Raw genomic sequence first — 19,126 nt, 5'->3', positions numbered from 1 at the left:
GTAGGCATCATCCAAAAATCCACGTAGGGATAGATTGGTATTTTAAGTAAAAAACGTGACTGTTTTCAGTCCGCAGTTTTACTGTTTTACCAATAACAAAGAACTTGACCAACGGGGGCTCCGCTTGTGTGGCTGGAGCAGTCAGTGCACGTCACCTTGTTTTGGGACGTTGCAAGTTCGAATCCCTATGTTATAGGGGGTCTGCCTAACCCCAGCTTTCTCTGTAAAAGAAAACAAAGAACTTGACGGCGGTACGATCGTCTTACACTGGTGGACTTATGAGCCAAGATATAAATCGGGTTAATAGCGTCGGATGGAATCCGCGGGAAACTACTCCACCATAACTCGATCACTCTCCGGAAGCCGCGGTCCGCTCCTCTCCGCCGGAAGCCGTTCTAACTTCTAACTCGATCACTCTCGTGAATTCCCTTTCATCTAATTCCATTCGTTTGGCCTTTTAAATTCCTCGTCCATTTCGAAATCCCGCCTTCCCCACCTCCCCCTCTTCTTTATTGTTGTCATGAAAAAAAGCAGAAGAAAAAAGAGGAATCGGTTTGAGTCTTTCGGCGAAATTCCGGCGTCCTCTCGTTTCTTCCGGCGAGGAGTTTCTCTTCTTCCGATCATCGAAAAGAATGTGGGTTCGTTTTCCGGTGAGGTGTTTCCAGCATCTTATGGTCACCGATTGCCTTAATCCTATGGTGAGTCTCAACGCTTGAACTGTTTATTTTTTTGGATTGTTTTGCGAAATTTTGTTCTAGTGTTTCTTATTTTGAAGAATTTTTGGGTTGAATTTCGTTTTCTTTTATTTTGGGAGAGATGCAGTTTTCCGTGTTTGATAGTTGTCTGCGCTGGGATTCCAATGGAAGAGATAGTGGACGGAGAAGTCGGGAGTGGCGGGAAGCATGTTGAGGATGAGTTTGTAGGTGGGAGCGATGGCCGTCTGCCAGCGTCGGCGTCGAAGCCGGTTGCCGACCCGGTTGTCTATAAACTTGTTCGGGTACGATCTTTTGATCCTTCTGCTGGTTTGATTGCATTTTGCTTTTCTTCTTTTAGTGGAAACTGTAGGTATTATTAGTAATTCTATTTATTTCATTTGTTGGTGTTTGTGAATTCTTGATAGTTTGACTGAAGTGTGCTTATGAAGAAGCGATTTTTAGGGCTCATTCTTCTATTTATGGCGTGAGGAGTTTCTAAATTTTTCTGCTTTATGAAATGGAACAGGACGAACACGAGAAACTATTTGGTCGGCGTTGGGTGCTCGATCATTTTTCTTCAATAGATAGATGTGTTAATGAGATGCATGAATCAATATGTTGGAGATTGTTCTGTAATGAAGTTTTGATGATACCAAGCTCCCATTATCACCAAAAAAGAATACAAGAAAAAAAAGCTTGTTCATTTTCTCTGAAATCGATGGAAATGTAATTGTTAAATAATCATTGAGGAGAAATTTTTCTTTCATTATCCAGTCTCTGAGGTGTTCTTTCCCATCCCTTATCATTTATTAGTGAAGTTTGGTGGCAGGTTATGAATAGCTTATTGAACATAAAGAGAAGGTTAAATATGCATCAAATCAAGGTTGCGTTGAAGAGCATTTCTTATCGTCATTAAACAACACTTCCTTTCTCACCAAATCATCTCTTAATTATATGTCTGTTATACTGTTTACTGAAATGGCCTAAGTTTAGGCGATTGTAGATTTTCTTTTTTCAAAATTTAACTGACAAATAACTGAAGAACATCAAGCAAATATATTTTTTTCCTTTTCAATCATTTAGGTTAAATTTCCCTAGATTGGAGACTTTTTTAAATGAGTATTAGCATGATGTGAAGGCTATTGGGAGAGTCTGCTGCATCTGTAAAGTTGAAGAATTTGCCTTGAGAATATGATGATTTTAGAGGTTCTCTTAATCAGGAAACATTAGACATTAGCGCCTCTCTTGCGTTACACAGTAACTTGAGTTATGGGAGCCCAGTTGGGTGGAACTCTGTCAGTTGTTACTTTGGTTGATGATTTCAATGACGTTCACATGGCATCTGTCCTCCTATTTTTTCACCAACTTCATCTTTGCAACTTGATGATCCACAATGCTCATCACATTTTTTACCTTCCGTATTTGCATAAAAGGTTTGGGAGGGATTTTCTTCTAAGCTAATGCAACTCCGTCAGTCTGATTCATCTCAGCCACATTTTCATCATCATCATCATATTGGTCTTCTCCTATTACAAACTTATCATCATCTACATTACCATTGCCAATAAAATTATCATTATCATCATCATCTCTTTATGCTCTCATTATGATCATTGTCATCATTTTGATATCTTTCAACATTTACCTGTATTGTGTTCTTCTGTCATCATCATCCTCAGCTTCTTGTTCTTCATCACCACCAATGTTGTTTAAAGCGTGCCCCGCCTCAATGCGAGGCACCTCGAGCCTTGAGGAGGACTTAAAAAGTGCAAAGCTACGCCTCAACGCCTCAACACTTTGGTGGGTGCCTCGCTACTCCTCAACGCTTTTCACAACATTGATCACCAGCATATAATGATTATAATCTTGTGAATTATCATCTCCTTTCATCATCTTGTTCTCATCAAAATCATAACCATGATCATTACGATCACATCTCTCTCTCTCTCTCTCACACACACACACACATCTTCGTTTCATCTTCATCTTCCTCTTCTACTTCATTGTTGTTGTCACCCTCTTCCTTCTCTTCATTGTTGCTTTCATCATTGTTGTTTTCTTCATTACCATCATGTTTTGTCTCCCTATTACTCATCTTCATTGCCATCAATAATATCATATTCTATATGAGTCATTATCTGATAGGTTGTTGTTTGTGAGATGTTAGCTCTTTATTATCTAAGATGAGGACCTGCAGTATTTCATCCAAACATGGAGGTATGCCTTGCCTGGACCCATGGTATAAAATGCAGGAAAAGAAACCCGAGTAGTCCACATTGAATTGCTAGTCCTACTCTATTTATTAATATACTTTCTTTTTTCTTTTGTAACCGTGTAGGGCCAAAATGAAGATCTGTGTCTAGGAGATGGTTGTGAGCAAGCTTTGCCACTGAGATCCAGTTTCCTGTTTCTTTTTCGTGAAAAGTGTCTTTAGATTGTGAACTGTTTGTCATTGTCACCTATTCGTTTGGGCCTTTGTCTTAAAAGGGTTATTGAGAGGAATTTAGAAAAAATTCACTATCTTCTTTTAAGTTTTCCTGTTTTTTTCCCTTCTTTCTGTTTAAAACTTTGGTGCAGCTATTTGTTTTTATGTTTTGTGTAGAGGATAGAAGCATGGTATCTTCAGTGTTCTTTTGATTGTATATTTTAGATTTGATCATGCTAACTAGTAAGTGTTAGTTTTGGATCTTGGATCCGACCCGCACCACATTCCAAGATCCATCTTGGGATGCGTGGGCGGTGGCATGTTTGTAATTTGTTTTTACTTCTTGTGTAAAGTCATACTATGTACAACACTTATAAATATTAAGTGAAAGAGGGAAAACCCTATTGCCGCCGACCCCTCTCTTCTCTCTCTTCTCTCTTTACCTCATCTCTAACCCCTGCAGGTGAATATTTCTGACATGGTATCAGAGCACAGGCGCGGAAATCAATCATCTAGAAGGCCTCTAAAGACCAACACGTGCTGCTAAAGAACGTGGGTTCATTTCTGTCCCTTCTCCCTTAATCCTCTTTCACGTCATTCCAGTTTTCTTTTTCGTTCTTCTCATTTTAATTTTTTTCTGTACGCACGTCTTAACATTCTGTTTTTAGTCTGCCGAGTTTTTGTTTTCTCCCCAAAATATTTCTGATTCTCTCACTTTTTCTGGTTAACACGTTACTATTCTCTGTGTAACGTGTGTGCTGATATTCTTTTCAGCACACAGCGTAACGTGTGTGCTGATATCCTTTTCAGCACACAACAACATCGCTGTTTTATTTTCTCTGTGTAGCGTGTGTGCTGATATCAGTTTCAACACACAACAGCATTGCTGTCTCCTCTTCAAATACACTGTTAGAACAGTTTTGGCTTATTCTTCATATAATCCATGGATTCCAAGTTGAACCCTAGTTTTCTTACTCACCTCATGACCCACAAGTTATCTCATGATAACTACTTACTTTGGAAACGTCAGATTGTGCCTTTTATTCACAGTCATGGTCTTTATGGTCATCTAGATGGGCGATCACCCGCCCCACCCACACATATCATGCAAGAAATAACAGATGAAGATGGGAAGGTGAGTCAACTTCGAACCACCAATCCTGCTTATGACATATGTGTACAACGGGATCAGACATTAGTTGCTTACATAACTTCCACACTTTCTGATCGTGTTTTACAAACCATTTCTGATGATCAATCTGCTGCCGAGTTGTGGAATGGACTAGCTCATTCTTTTTCTCAGGTCTCTGAATCTCGGGCTTTGCAACTCAAGTGGCAATTCCAATCCATTCAAAAAGGAAACAAATCCATTACAGAGTTCATGGGGGATGTCAGGGTTATTACAGATCAATTAGCTGCCATTGGAAGTCCTGTATCAGATAAGGACATGATACAACAGGTATTAGGTAGCCTTGGACCTGAATATCACATATTTTGCACAACACTCCAGGTTGTCTCAGTTCTTCCATGTTTTGATGATCTTCAATCTAAGCTTCTGCAATATGAGGTCAGTTTAAATCAGGAACACGCGTCAGATGATACTCACCCTGTGATGATGGCACATACGCCTATTCAAACAGGAGCTTTATTTACTCCTCCTTGTCCAAATGGAACAACTATAAACAAATGAGGATTACTACCTACACCAGCTGGAGGAGGCCTTGGCTCAGGCAGTGTACCACGAGGGGGACGTGTTCCTACTTGTTTTCTATGCAACAAGCGGGGACATGTTAAAGCAAATTGCTGGTACAATCCTCAGAACCGAAACAAAACAGGGAGGCCAGGGCAGAGGGAAACTCAGACGTTTTGCACGTAATCCTCAGGGACAGGTTCTTCCACAGGACGTACAAAATATCCTTATGACTACTTTCAATCAGATGAACTTGCGTCAAAATGATGATGGTATATGGTATATTGATTTAGGGGCAGCAGCACATGTTACTTCTGATGCAGGTAAATTTTCTCACTTGACTCCTTACACTGGAAATGACACTATAGTCATAGGAGATGGATCTCACCACCCCATCTCTCACACTGGAAATGTCTCCCTTTCTTTGCCTGAATCTCAATTACCCTTGTCAAATGTCTTACTCACACCTGCTATTCAAAAGAATATTCTATCTGTGTCTAAATTAGTTGATGAAACAAATTCTTCCGTTGAATTTACTCCTTCTGTTTATCTTAAGGATCTTCACACCAAGAAGACGCTCGCTAAAGGTGAATGGCGAGGGAACATGTACGTCTTTGAAGAATTTCATGTGCCTTTGAAGACGTCATCTTCCGTAGCCGTGGCTTCTTCAGCTTTTTCCTTTCCAACATTTTTGAGTCGATCCACATATCATAGTTCTTCATCTAGAGTCTTGAAACTTAATAAGCCAAACTTATGGCATCTTCGTTTGGGTCATTGTAGTCAAGTTTTTCTTGACAAGTTGTCTGCTAAAGGTCTAATACCCACAGTCAGTTTAGAGTCAAAATGTCCAAGTTGTCATTTATGCAAAAGTCATGTACTTCCTTTTCATAGTATCAATAAAAGAGCAACAAAGCCTTTTGAGATTATATGCTCAGATGTTTGGGGTCCTGCGCCCACTGCCTCTCTTTCTGGATCTCGATACTATGTACTCTTTCTTGATTCTTACACTCGTTTTAGTTGGATTTACTTCATGAAAAACAAACATGAAGTTTTCAAGTTGTTCAAACAGTTTCATGCACTAGTCCAAAACCAATTCAATACCAATGTTGTATATTTCCAGTGTGATGGGGGGGGGAGAATACATATCCCATGATTTTAGTGAATATTTGAAGGAGCATGGCATTACACGTAACCAGTGTTATTAAAAACGTGCCTCAAGGCGCAAAAAGCGCGCCTCGCCTCAAGGCGAGGGCCTTTGTGCCTTGAGGCGCAGGTATAAAGCGCAACACCCATGAGGCGTGCGCCTCATAGGCCTTGAGGCGCACACCTTGAGGCGAGGCGCGCCTCGGACTGAGGCGTACACGCCTCTTTTTGCTGTAGTTCATGCACAGAAAATGCATTCAAAGAGACCTCTATTTGACCTTTTGTTTTCAGTTAATGTGGAAAACCATAAGCCCATTAGTAAAGGTGCTGCATCGCGCAAATTTATACCCTCCCGCAACCATGCACCCCAATTTTTTTGAAGTGCTGCAACCACGCACCCACACCTATGTGACATAGATGATCAACATGGGAACCTGTGGAATTTTTGTTTAGGTCTGTCGACATGGGCTAGGTGATATGTTGACAGGCCTAAAAGAATGAGATAGCTGGATTGTAAAGTAGCACTGTCACAACAAAGAGTCTCATGTTCAAGACGTGAGAGGCTAACCCCAGCCTGCATATCATAAAAAAAAGGAAAATTAAAAAGAAAGGGCTGGCTGACATTTTGCCTTCCTTCAATGGCTTTTGGATTATCAGCTTTTAACAGTGTGAAGGACTTTGTTCATTTTAGAGCCTCTGCTACAAGGGCATAGTCACCAATCAGTCATGATGATGATTGTGGAGTGCCACAGCTCTTCTGCTTCTGATGAGCCTTTTGACATGATTGACTGCAGTCACCTTGGTTGAGGTGCTATTGTTGATCTTGTAGCATGTTTATGCTAAACTTTAACATTTAAGTTAAGGGGATACATAACCTACTGACTAAGATATAATTTTTCAGCTAGTCATGATATCATTATCAATGTTCAGTGAGTTGATTAGATGAGATAACTCAAGCACACCTATTTTCCATGAGAAAAGCTTAGCAATTGTGGATAGAGAGAAAAAATGGAAAAGTCAGGAAACAGAATAGAAAGAGGCTGTCTTTCATGCCAAACTATGGAAAATAGAAAAAAGATAATAGATAGAAATAATATGAAATTGAGAAAAAGATGTTAAATCAGAAATCTAGGAAGGGGAAATATCACAATGTTTCATGATAATATCATTGCATGCTTCAAATTTTCATTATTTTGAAAAAATGATGACAAAATACTTTAATAATGTTTCATGAAAATACTGCTAAAACATTGTGATAGTTTGAAAATATTGGAGATATGTGTGTTGTATTTTCAAGCTTATGAAGAAAAATCCTAAGGCTTAAAGTTTTATTTTTGATGAACTCACTCACTATTATTTTTTATGAACTCACTATTTTTTGAGATTTTTTATTTCCTGTTGGTTGTTGCTTCATCAATAAAGATTTTTTTATTTATTTATAATTTTAGATATTTTTTTATAGTTTTTTAAAAAAAAAACTTTGAGGCTTACGCTTTACGCCTCAAGGCTTACGCCTCGCCTCAGATTTTGGTGGAGCGCCTCGCTACGCCTCAACGCTTTTCACAACACTGCACGTAACATTTCTTGCCCTCACACCCCTCAACAAAATGGAGTAGCTGAGAGAAAACACAGGCATATTGTTGAGACAACCTTGAGCATGATGCACACTGTGGGTATTCCCTTCTCTCTTTGGACCGAGGCCTTCCATACAGTTGTTTATGTTATCAACAGGTTGCCCATGACCATTCTTGAAGATAATTCTCCATATTTTGTTCTTTATAATTGTCATCCATCATATGAAGAACTACATCCTTTTGGTTGTGTATGTTATGTTCACATTGATCATTCATTGAGAAATAAGTTTCAAGACAGAGCTGTACAATGTAAGTTTCTTGGGTATGCAGATGACTATAAGGGATACAGGTGTTATGATCCTCATACAAGCAAAATTTGGGTATCTAGAAATGTTGTTTTTGATGATGAAAATTTTGACACTCTGGATTCATCTTCCACAGATACACAGGACAATTATGATCCTTGGCTCAGTGACTCACTTTTATATGACTCGTTGCCCTATGAGGATTCATCTTCATTGACAGATAATGAACCCTGTACTTTCGATGTGGAACCGCATATGGAAGACATTCCTCCTACAACAACATCCTCACGTTTTTCTGGTCTTGTTTATTCTCATAGAGCTCATCCAGTCAATGATGAGACTCCTCTACGACGTTCCACTCGGATTAGACATCCTATAGATCGCTGGGTAAGTTATGACAATTTCTCTTTGGATTTTCAAACATTTCTAACCAGAGTGTCCAAAGAAACAGAACCTTCCTCCTTTCATGATGCTGTACATTCCCGTGCCTGGGTAGAGGCGATGAATGAGGAAATGGAAGCATTGCATGAATGCAATATATGGGAAATTGTACCAAGGCCAGATAACAAGAATGTTGTAGGATCCAAATGGGTGTACAAGATTAAGCACAAACTGGATGGCAATGTTGAGCGCTATAAAGCTCGTCTGGTCGCACGAGGCTTCACACAGCAGTATGGGCAGGACTACGATGAAACGTTCAGCCCAGTAGTAAAATTGGGCATCGTCAGGATTATCATTGCATTGGCATTACAACATGGATGGTCACTCAGTCAACTTGATGTTAAAAATGCCTTTTTGCATGGTGAACTAAAGAAAGAAGTTTACATGGAGCAGCCACCTGGTTATAGTATGCATGATTCATTCAATTGGGTATGTAAACTTCGACACTCTCTTTATGGCTTGAAACAAGCTTCTCGATCTTGGTTTGAGAGTTTTTCCACGGAGATCCAGCATCATGGGTTCACTAAAAGTGTTCTAGATCATTCATTGTTCATATTCAAAAGTGATTCAGCTATTGTTTGGGTGCTTATACATGTTGATGACATCATTATTACCGGGAGTGATGAAGTTCACATATCTTGGGTTAAGTCTATGATGATGGCTAAATTCAAGATGAAAGACTTGGGTCCCTTGCGATATTTTTTGGGTGTGGAAGTTGATAGTCGACATGAGACTATTACATTGAGCCAACATAAGTACACCATTGATATTTTACTTGCTGCAGGGATGGAGAATTGTAAACCAATTAGCACACCTTGCCTTCTAAATCATAAGCTAAGTGCTAAAGAAGGCACTACTTATCATGATCCTACTTTGTATCGTCGAGTTGTAGGGATGTTACAATACTTAACATTCACTAGGCCTGACATAACATACTCTGTCAATCAGGCTTCACAGTTTATGCATGCTCCTACAGATGTACATATGGAAGGAGTAAAAAGGATCCTTCGGTATTTAAAGGGTACGATTGGAGATGGCTTGATGTACACCAAGGACACAGCTTATATGTCAGGGCATCGACTATTCACCTACACAGACGCGGACTGGGCGGGTGATCCTGACGAGCGAAGATCAGTTTCGGGGTATTGCATTCTTATCGGCAATAATATTGTAACATGGAGTAGCAAGAAGCAAAAGGCAGTGGCGCGATCAAGTACTGAAGCAGAATATCGTGCAATGGCAGCAGGAACAGCCGATGTTACATGGGTGAGACATCTACTGCAGGAATTACAAGAACCAATCTCGTCCTCTATGCTTCTTTGCGATAATCAGAGTGCTATTAATATTGCCTTTAATCCCATCCTTTATTGTCGTACGAAGCATATCGAGATCGATCAACATTTTGTTAGGCAAAAGGTGGAAGAAAAAGAAATTGAACCTGCATATGTTCGGTCAGATATGCAAGTTGCTGACATCTTTACCAAGGGATTATCCACTCATCAGTTTTGGGCACTCAAAGGCAAGTTGAGCATGATAAAAAACCATACTCAACTTGAGGGAGACTGTTAGTTTTGGATCTTGGATCTGACCCGCACCACATTCCAAGATTCATCTTGGGATGCGTGGGCGGTGGCATGTTTGTAATTTGTTTTTACTTCTTGTGTAAAGTCATACTATGTATAACACTTATAAATATTAAGTGAAAGAGGGAAAACCCTATTGCCGCCGACCCTTCTCTTCTCTCTTTACCTCATCTCTAACCCCTGCAGGTGAATATTTCTGACAGTAAGTTGGGTGAACCAATTCTGTCCTATGAATATTTACACTTCTAAGTTTTGCCATATTGTTCTTTGTTTGTTGAAGGTCGAAGGTGATGGAACTTTAATACCTGCTACAGATGATGAGGTTATAGAGGTTGAGGATTTGCTAGAAGGAAACAAGGTTGAGCAGCCATTAATTGAAGAATCTGGGCATATTGAAAGATGCATTTCCAGTGATGATCTCTCTTACAAGGGTGTTGATAATGAGGATTCTGAAGGTTTTTTTTTTCATTCTGCATCTACTTCTTTTCTATGATTCAATCTTTTACAAAGGAGGTGTCTTCCACTTTTTACTTTTTGAATGTGCATCATAAGTAATGTAACAATGCTGTTTTAATTATTGATATCTTATCCTGTAATAGTGCAATTTCTTTTCCGCTTCATGTTAAATATTTGAGTACTCAATGCAGAGTGATTATTTTTTCTATTGTAAGCTTCCAACTTTTATCAAGTCCGTTAACATCTAAGTTTACTTAGTTCTTTCATAATCACAAAGAAGTAAAAGGCATGGTTCTCATACATTAAAAGTCACCTGTGGTGCTTGTAGATTTCTATAGTTCCTAGCTACTAGTGTACTAAGGGAGAGGAGTGCGTAGTACTGTTAAGCAAACCAGGCTGCTTTCAAGCAGCTTAGGCTTCTTAGGCTTCACATTTTAAAGCTTGCTTGAACTTCAAAAGGATCAAAATATGAGTTTTACTGGTTTTAAGCCTGACTGGGTGATGAGCACTGGGTTTGGGTTGCTTTTGACCTGGGACCGTCTAATTATTTTTTTAATCTTAAAAAAATGGCTTTTCACCAGTATTGGCCTTGATTAGTTTTTGGTGATGGTTTGCCTTCGGAGATTTTAAAAGAATTTTGAGAGCTTTAAAAAGTGAAAAATTGCAAAAAGTGAAAAGTAGGAAAACTAGGAGTTGAAAAATAAATGACTAATACCATAACAAGTAGAAGAACCAAGTTAAAGTAACAACTAACAAGTGATATGTAACAACAAAAAATCAGGTTATCACGTGCTTAGAAAAACAATGTATCATTAAAAAAAGCAACGATCACAAAGTTATACTCTATGTCACCTGGGTACGGGTGCGGGTACGGAGGGTAACATGGCAATTCCAAAAAATGTGGGGACAGGGACATGACTATATATATATATATATTAAATATCACATAAATACAAAATAAATTCAAAATACACTTAATATAATATATTATATACTGAAAATATATATTATATATCTAAAATATATATTATATATCTAAAATATATATTATATACTGAAAATATAACATATAATCTAATATAGGACACAAAATAGTGTGTCCAGTACCCATACCCATGTCGACAATTATAGGACACACAAAATGGCATGTCCGGTACCCGTACTCATGTCAACACGGGTACGCTACCTAAAGTGGTGTGTTCCGGTAACATAGGTTATACTATATCGTCGTGAATTTTTCAACATTTCAATTTATAGTATAAAACAAAATTAAACCAAGCATCAACTGCATATTCAGTGTCATATGCTTCATCTCCTCCATGTCCTCTGTGTCATCCATAATCTTCTTCTTCACTTTCCTTAAGGGTCCTTCTAGATATGGGCATTAAAGTTTGGGTTGAGTTTGACACTTGCTTTTTGTCAGATATTTGACCTATCTTGAGCATTTATCTTTTACTTCTAAATATACAGGTAAGGGCTCCCATGTCCTTGGTCTGACATATCGCAAACCTAACCCTGATTGCATGTTATCTAGGTGGATTTGGGTGCACCCTAATAGGTTTGGTATTCAACCCGTTGATAGCACAGCCCTACTATTGTTCCCCTTTACATTTGATTGATTATTTTCATCATTTTCATGATGTACATGCATCTATTTGCGTGGCATGAATTCATGATTGATATACTTGTAGATTGATATGATGTTTTTTGTTTTTTTGAAATTGTTTCGATTGAATTGGAGGTTATAACTATGAGTGTGACAAATGTCATCATTCTTACTACATTTTAGTCATTTATTATTTTTTGGTAGTCTTGTAATACGCTATTTTGATACACAGTCTAGGCTTTTCATTGTTCCTTAAATGTTTATTTGTCTCATGATGCCTATCATATTTGACTATTCCCATCTGATGGACCTTGCGACTTCACTTCCATTATCACCTTCAATCTCTTAATATCTTCCTTATTTATCCTTTGCATCATTTCACATGATATAGATCCTAGGAACATCCAAAGTCAAAGAAGGCTTCCAGATTATACTGCTTGTACATCCAATGAATTGTCTGAACTTTTAAACTTCTTTTTCTTTGTCTAAAGAATATTTATACTGGATGAAACATGCTCAAGTACTAGTTGATTTCATGTCAATGAACTTTGACATGAAAATTTTGTTCTTGCTTGGAAGGAAAAAAAGTAATATGAAATGTGTACTTGCCAGTCATTTTATACATCCTCATATGTTATATTCACATTATTTTAGCAGTTCAACTGTGGTACTATTCTGTTTTGTTTGTGCAAATTGATGGCCATAAGTGGTCTATTTTTAATTGATGACAGGTCTTGCTCAGTCTGGAAGTTTGGATTCTGGCTTTAAGAAACGGAATGCTAGACTTGAGGTGCGCATTAGTGTTCACAACATTGCATTGCATGCAGTCATATTGGAACCTCATTGCATTATGTATGCATTTATGTTGAACCTTGGAATCATGTATTAGTTCTGTTGCTTTGCTTGCTTGGTTTTGTGATATTTCTGATAGAGAAGGCTTAGCCATTTGTTTGTATTTGTGATTTGATTTATGTATATATGGCAATTGTGAAAGTCATTTCACTGCTTGCCAACGACCAGTTCTCTATAATTGTTTCACATGTTCAGTTTCATTTTTTCCTTTGCTCAGGGTAGTAAAATGTGATACTTCTATAAAGGATAATTTATTATACTCCCTCTTGTTTGTTTATTGAAGAGAGATTAAATCTCCAGTGTTAGATAGGAAAACTGCAACATATTTTTTTTAATTTCTTTGAACGTATGATGTACTTTGAGCATCTGTAGACAATGACTGTTTGGTTGTTTTAAGAGCCATGACCTTCAGGCTTGCTTAACTATAGGAATTTTAAGGCATACACTGCCACATGAGGAGCTAGTGTATGTCATTGGTTATTAGTGATTTCCCCCTTTTCTTCATAAAGATGAAAAGAGTTTTCTTCTGTCCAGTGTCATATGTGGTGAACTGATTTTCTTTTTATTGTGAAATCCAGTTTCGAATTTTCCATCCTATGCTTTCTTATCTTTCATCACCTTTAAGGCTTTAACATTTTTTTAGTATATTGAGGACATGTTGCAAAAGGTCAAAGAGGAAGAGCGGCTCCGGCTGTTGCATGGAATCTCTGATCATCCTTCAAAATATACAAATTCGGTTGCTCAACCCTCTGATCAGTGTGAAAAGTTACCCGTCTGTGATATAAACTTCCCATCTGGGTCTGGTGTGTTGGAAACCCTTCATTCATTGCCAGTGAGTTCAATTGAAGACCTAAATAACCACCTTGAGAAATCTGAAGTGTGCATTAAGCCCACTGCAGCAACAGTTCTGAATGGAAATTTCATTTCTATTGCATCCAATGGAACATTGGAAATTTCAACTGGAAAAGGTAATATTTGCTTGGATAATCTATCTATAAGAGAACTTCAACAAACTTTTCGGGCAACTTTTGAACGGGATACCTTTGTTAAGGACAAAGTGTGGCTGAAGCGACAAATTGCAATGGGTTTGACTAACTCATGTGTTGCCTCCTCAACTGGATTTGTTATAAACGACAAGTTGTTACTTCTTGGTGAATGGTCTAACGGGACTGTGAATGGTCATAATATGGAAGCTGCTCTTCTAAGGGATAAACTTATTATTAATGTCAGCAACAGCAGCAGTAAAGTACCAGTAACAATCAATAGCAAAAGTGAAGGTGGGTTAGCTGGATCAAGCAGGAAATCAAGGACCAAAAAATTTGATAATGATGTAAGTGAAGCCCCAGAAGTGGAGCAAATAGGAGCCAAAAGGGTTCGAAAACCTACAAGACGTTATATTGAAGAGCTGTCAGAAGTTGATACCAGGGAAAGTGTGGGGAAATCAAGTTCTGCAATAAAAAGATTTGCACATGGGTGTCCTTTACGAAAATCTCGATCAAGGCCTGTTTATGGTATCGGATCAGCAGAAACCAGAACTATCGTAACCAGGCAAGACTCCTTTGGAGGTTCTGGGATTCAAGTTCCATTTGTCTCAAGAGTAAGAAGAGGTCGCCCAAGAAAAATTTTTATGGTTCTTCTGGTATGTTCCCTGATCTCCACTTTTATGGTACTTATTTATTGTTCATTTAGTGTCAATTGCTCTGGCAGAAGTTTGAATCAGGGATGCTGCTTGGGCATGAAGTATCCTATGCGTAGCTATTTATTCCCCTTGAACTTACTGTTGCTCTAGATTCTTCTTGTTTTTTGTTTTATGGATGGTATGTGATTCGCATTTCTTTGGCACATTATTGTTATTGCCATTGCGCGATATTCTATCTCAATTGAACATAACGAGACTTGCTGCTGTTTCTTACGCTTCCAAGAAATTAACGAATCTCTTAAAAAAATACAAAAACCAGTAGTTCAGATTCTATCATTTGGGTTACCACTCCAATCTACATCAGTATAAGTTAGATCTAACGATGATGAGGAGGATAAGAAAAGTTCTTTTGCATGAACGACATGAGCGATATTAGGTTGGTTGATGGAGAGGTAAGTGAGAGATCCAATCAATTGACGATATGGAGTAGGATATTAAAGCAATACACCTTCTTCGAGTCTTAATTTTGCATTTATGGCTTCTGGAGTCTCTACCTTTTCATTTAAAACTCCTGACCTAGCACATATGTCAGCAACTAATTTCATTTGAGAGAGAATATATCCTCTGGGAGATTAGGCAACCTTAATTCCTAAAAAGTATCTCAAAACCCCCAAGTCAAACATATCAAAAGTTTTCTTTAAAATTTATTTAATTTCAATAACACCTTCTTTGTCATTTCCTGTGATGATCATATCATCAACATATAGAAAGAGAATCACAATTGTAGTACCTATTTTTTTGACAAAAAAGCACTGTCAATATAACAAGAGATGAATCCTAAATTAATCAAAACATTACTAAATTTATCATAAAAAATTTTCATTTAAATTAACCCTTTGAGCGGGTTTCATATAAACTTCCTCACCAAGTTCTCTATTTAAAAAGACATTTTTAACATCTAGTTGGAAAATGAGACATTTTTTAATAGAGACAATGGCAATGAGAGTTCAAACACTAGTCATTCTTGTAACAAGAGCGAATGTTTCCTCATAATCTATTCCATGTTCTTGGGTATACCCTTTAGTGACTAACCTTGCTTTATATCTTTTTAATGATCCATCACTTTTGGTTTTAACTTTAAACACCCATCTGCATTTTATAGGTTTGTTGCTTAAAGAATGATCAACTATTTCTCAGGTGTTGGCTTTTCTAAGAGCATTAAGTTCTATTTCTATTGCTTCATTCCATTGAGGGTATTGTTTGACATCATTATAATGAGATGGTTCATAAGAAGAGTGAAAAGTTATTAAACATGCTTTAAAGCTTGGAGAAAATGAGTCATATGATACAAATCTACTTGGAGCACTAGAGATTCAATTTGATCTCCTAAGTTGAGACTCTTCTAAGGTATTTTTGAAAGAACTTGTCGAGGGCACATGGGTGATTACCTTCCCCCCATCTAGTATACACATGCATATCATTTGATACATTTTCATTCAAGCTTTCATGATGATGACTAACTTCATCAACAATCGAATGATCAATGCTAGAGTTATTGTCAAAGAAATCAAACACCTCTATAGAGCTAGACTTATCATGTCTTCATAATAGATCAAATAGAAATGAGTAATCAATTTCTTCTTTAGGTCCTTTGCTATCAAACCCATTTTCATTTTCAAGAAAGGTGACATCTTTTGAAACATAGAGCTTGTTATTTATTGGATCAAAACATCGGTACCTTTTTGAATTTTCACCATAGCCCAGGAAAACACATTCAATGGCTTTTGGAGATAGTTTATCATTTTTATGAGTAAGTACATAACACTTACAACTAAAGATTCTTAGTCTTTTAAAACTGAGAGTCATTTTAAAAAGTTTTTTAAATGGAGAAACATTTTGTAATGAAGACGATGAAGTTCTATTTATTAAGTTGAGGTTAAAACGGCTTCGGCCCAAATTTTTTTTGGAATGTCCCTTTAAATTAAAAGAGTCCTAGTGACTTCTATTATATGTTTATGCTTTCTTTTCGTAACTCATTTTGTTACGGAGTTCTAGGACAAGATCTTTGATGACAAATTTCATTTTGTTTTAAGTAGATTTGAAAATTATTTGACATGTACTCCCTTCTTGAATGCGATCTAAGAATAAGATAAGTTGCTAAGAAATTGATTTTTAACCATTATATGAAATTCCTTAAATAAAGAGAACACATTAAATTTATGATTTAAAAAATAAATCTGTGTATTTAGTAAAATCATCAACAAAAATAATATAATAAGAGTAACCTCTTTTTGATATAATCGGTGAAGGACCTCATACATCCGAATGCACTAATTTAAAAGGCCGAGTAGAAATAAAGGTTTTATGAGGAAAGTGAATGACTTTTATTTTTCAAAAAATGCAATCTTTATAAGATATATCTTTTTCATTATATATATTTTTTAAAAAAGGAAAGAGATACATCTTCGAAAAACTAGGATGCCCAAGTCTCTTATGCCAATTATTAATAATTTTGTCTTGTATATAATTACAAAATGACTTGGGTGGAAGGGATAAAAAATTCATAAAGTAAAGATCGCTTCCTCTATGGCCTTGCCCGATCAGCTTTCCTAACTGGAGATCCTGCACGATGTAATATTTAGATGAGAAAGAAATTTTTGCAACCATGATCGAAAATTTAAGAGATGGAAAAATGATTTATATTTAATTTTGGAACCACCTTTATTCTTGAAACAAGAATTTTTTGAGTAAGTGTTCCTATACTATTTATTTTTAAAGAAGTTTCATTGGCTGTTGAAACATAAGATGAAGTAGAATTAGTGCAAACTTCGGAGAGAGCATTCTTATGAGGTGTCATATGAAAGGAAGCACCCGATTCAAGAATCTACATACTTGGAGGAAATAAAGATGATGCAATGACAACACCAAAAGTAGAAGATGATTTGAGAAGTTGTTGAAGTGCCTTCGATATTTGACTAAGTATGTCTTTAGTATCTCTTCTATTTTTGCTTGCTTCTTCTTTCTTGGGTGTGATTTCTCCAACAAAAGTGATTTTGCCTTTAAGCTTTAGGATTGCTGGTCTAATGTGTTCCGGTACATTACAATAGTGGCAAATAACACCTTTCATATATCCACTGTTATAGTTGAAACCACTATTATAGTTGGAACCATTATTATAGGCCCTTACATTGGAACCCGACCTAATAAAAGCCAAAATATGATCATTCTTATTGATAATGCTAATATGAGTTTTTTCTTGACATGCCTCGGCAAAAGCATCTTCAAGAGGCATAACTTTGGTTCTATGAAGGAGAGAAGACCTCACTTGTTCAAATTTTGGTCTTAAACTATGAAGGAATTTGAAAAAGTGTTCCTTCTCAATTAGCTATCTTCTAATCTCAACATTTTCGGTAACCGCCCATTTAGGCTCAAGAAATGCTAATTCATCTCAAAGAGGAGACAAAATACTAAAATAATTTCGAAGACACATGTCTCCTTGCTTAGTAAATCTAATCTTGTCTTGACAAAAATATTATCTTGCAAGATCCTTTTGAGTATACATACCCTTAAGAAAGAACCAAGCTTCATTCATTCTTCTAAATTTAGCTATGTTGGTACATATTTTTATGTTAACATTGTTCATAAACCATGCAAAATTTTTTGCATCGTTGCTTTTCCAATCCTTTACCTTTATTTGATGTTCATTGATGACTTTAACACGATCATCTCCAACAAGTGTTTTCTCAACACCTTATTCGACCTTGGTAAGCTTTAACGATGGTTCAAGAGAAATTCTCATTACAAAGCCCAAAAGTTTCTTTTCTCTAAGATGATTTTCCATAGCCGAAACCCAGTAGTTGGATCAATTGAGTTTGAAGGAGAGCTCCACTCTTGATTCATGCTCCATGACGAAAAAGAGATACGTAAAGAGGAAGATAAGGCAACACACATTTGTCACGATCCTCAATCACTACAAGACCTCCAAGATCAAGAGAACCCAATGGGCTCTGATACCATGTAATGAAATGAGGGATTTCAAGTGATATCCCTAAACACGCAATAACAAGCTACTAATGGGCAAGATACTTAAAGTCACGAGGTGTCTAGGCATAATAGCACATGAGAGCACAAAAAAACATTAAAAGAATAATGTATTTTATTAATAAAATGCCTTAAAGAGCCATACATATAAGAGGGGACAAGGTTCCTTATTTATACAGACCTCAATAGAGCTGTTGGGGAGCCAACGGGCACATTTGTGACCGATGGGGAGAATCCCAACAGTCTTATAATATGGACAGTTTAGTCTATGGTCAAAAAGTCAAAATAGAAAAGTAAATAAAAAAGCGAAAAGTCCCTAATGGACTGTGCTAAGTACATATGATACGAAAGACAAAAATGCCCCTGAGGGTTATGTTAATAAACAACTATATATATATATCAAAATATTTATGTATCTAATAGCTTACATGAATACGAAAATGCATACATTTTAACAGTGAACCATCACCAATGAACAACATGCTTAGATTCAAGAGAGTGTACTTACTAAGGCTACATAATCTAGAATGGCACCAGAAGAAGAGGCAGATTTGGATCAAATTGCGATGCTGCTGGTCCTTTTTCAGTGTTAGTGAACCAACAGTTCTTAGAGTGCCCCAGTGAGTGACTATGAATCTTTCAATAAGAACAAAAGTGAACATTGTAAGCTCCATAA

At 37.0% G+C, this 19,126-nt stretch overlaps 1 protein-coding gene across 4 annotated transcripts in view; it reads left to right on the top strand.

The window, feature by feature from the left end:
- The first annotated feature begins 346 nt into the window (after positions 1 to 346).
- Positions 347 to 19,126, top strand: part of LOC149812144 (uncharacterized) — a 39,568-nt gene continuing 20,788 nt past the window's right edge. For 2 of the 4 annotated variants that reach the window (XM_089992662.1, XM_089992660.1), the window contains exons 1-5: positions 347 to 698; positions 823 to 997; positions 10,137 to 10,311; positions 12,650 to 12,708; positions 13,414 to 14,409. In XM_089992662.1, the coding sequence (XP_089848788.1) occupies positions 860 to 997; positions 10,137 to 10,311; positions 12,650 to 12,708; positions 13,414 to 14,409 (1,368 nt within the window). In that variant the 5' untranslated portion in view covers positions 347 to 698; positions 823 to 859. Of the gene's footprint in view, positions 699 to 814; positions 998 to 10,136; positions 10,312 to 12,649; positions 12,709 to 13,413; positions 14,410 to 19,126 lie in introns of all 4 variants that reach the window. The other 2 variants (XM_089992661.1, XM_089992659.1) reach the window with 1 other exon arrangement.

This window comes from Nuphar pumila, chromosome 17 (genome assembly GCF_984573655.1).
Source record: "Nuphar pumila chromosome 17, dmNupPumi1.hap1.1, whole genome shotgun sequence".
NCBI lineage: Eukaryota > Viridiplantae > Streptophyta > Magnoliopsida > Nymphaeales > Nymphaeaceae > Nuphar > Nuphar pumila.
Note: the sequence above shows the minus strand (reverse complement) of the source record. Positions and strands in the feature narration are given on the sequence as shown.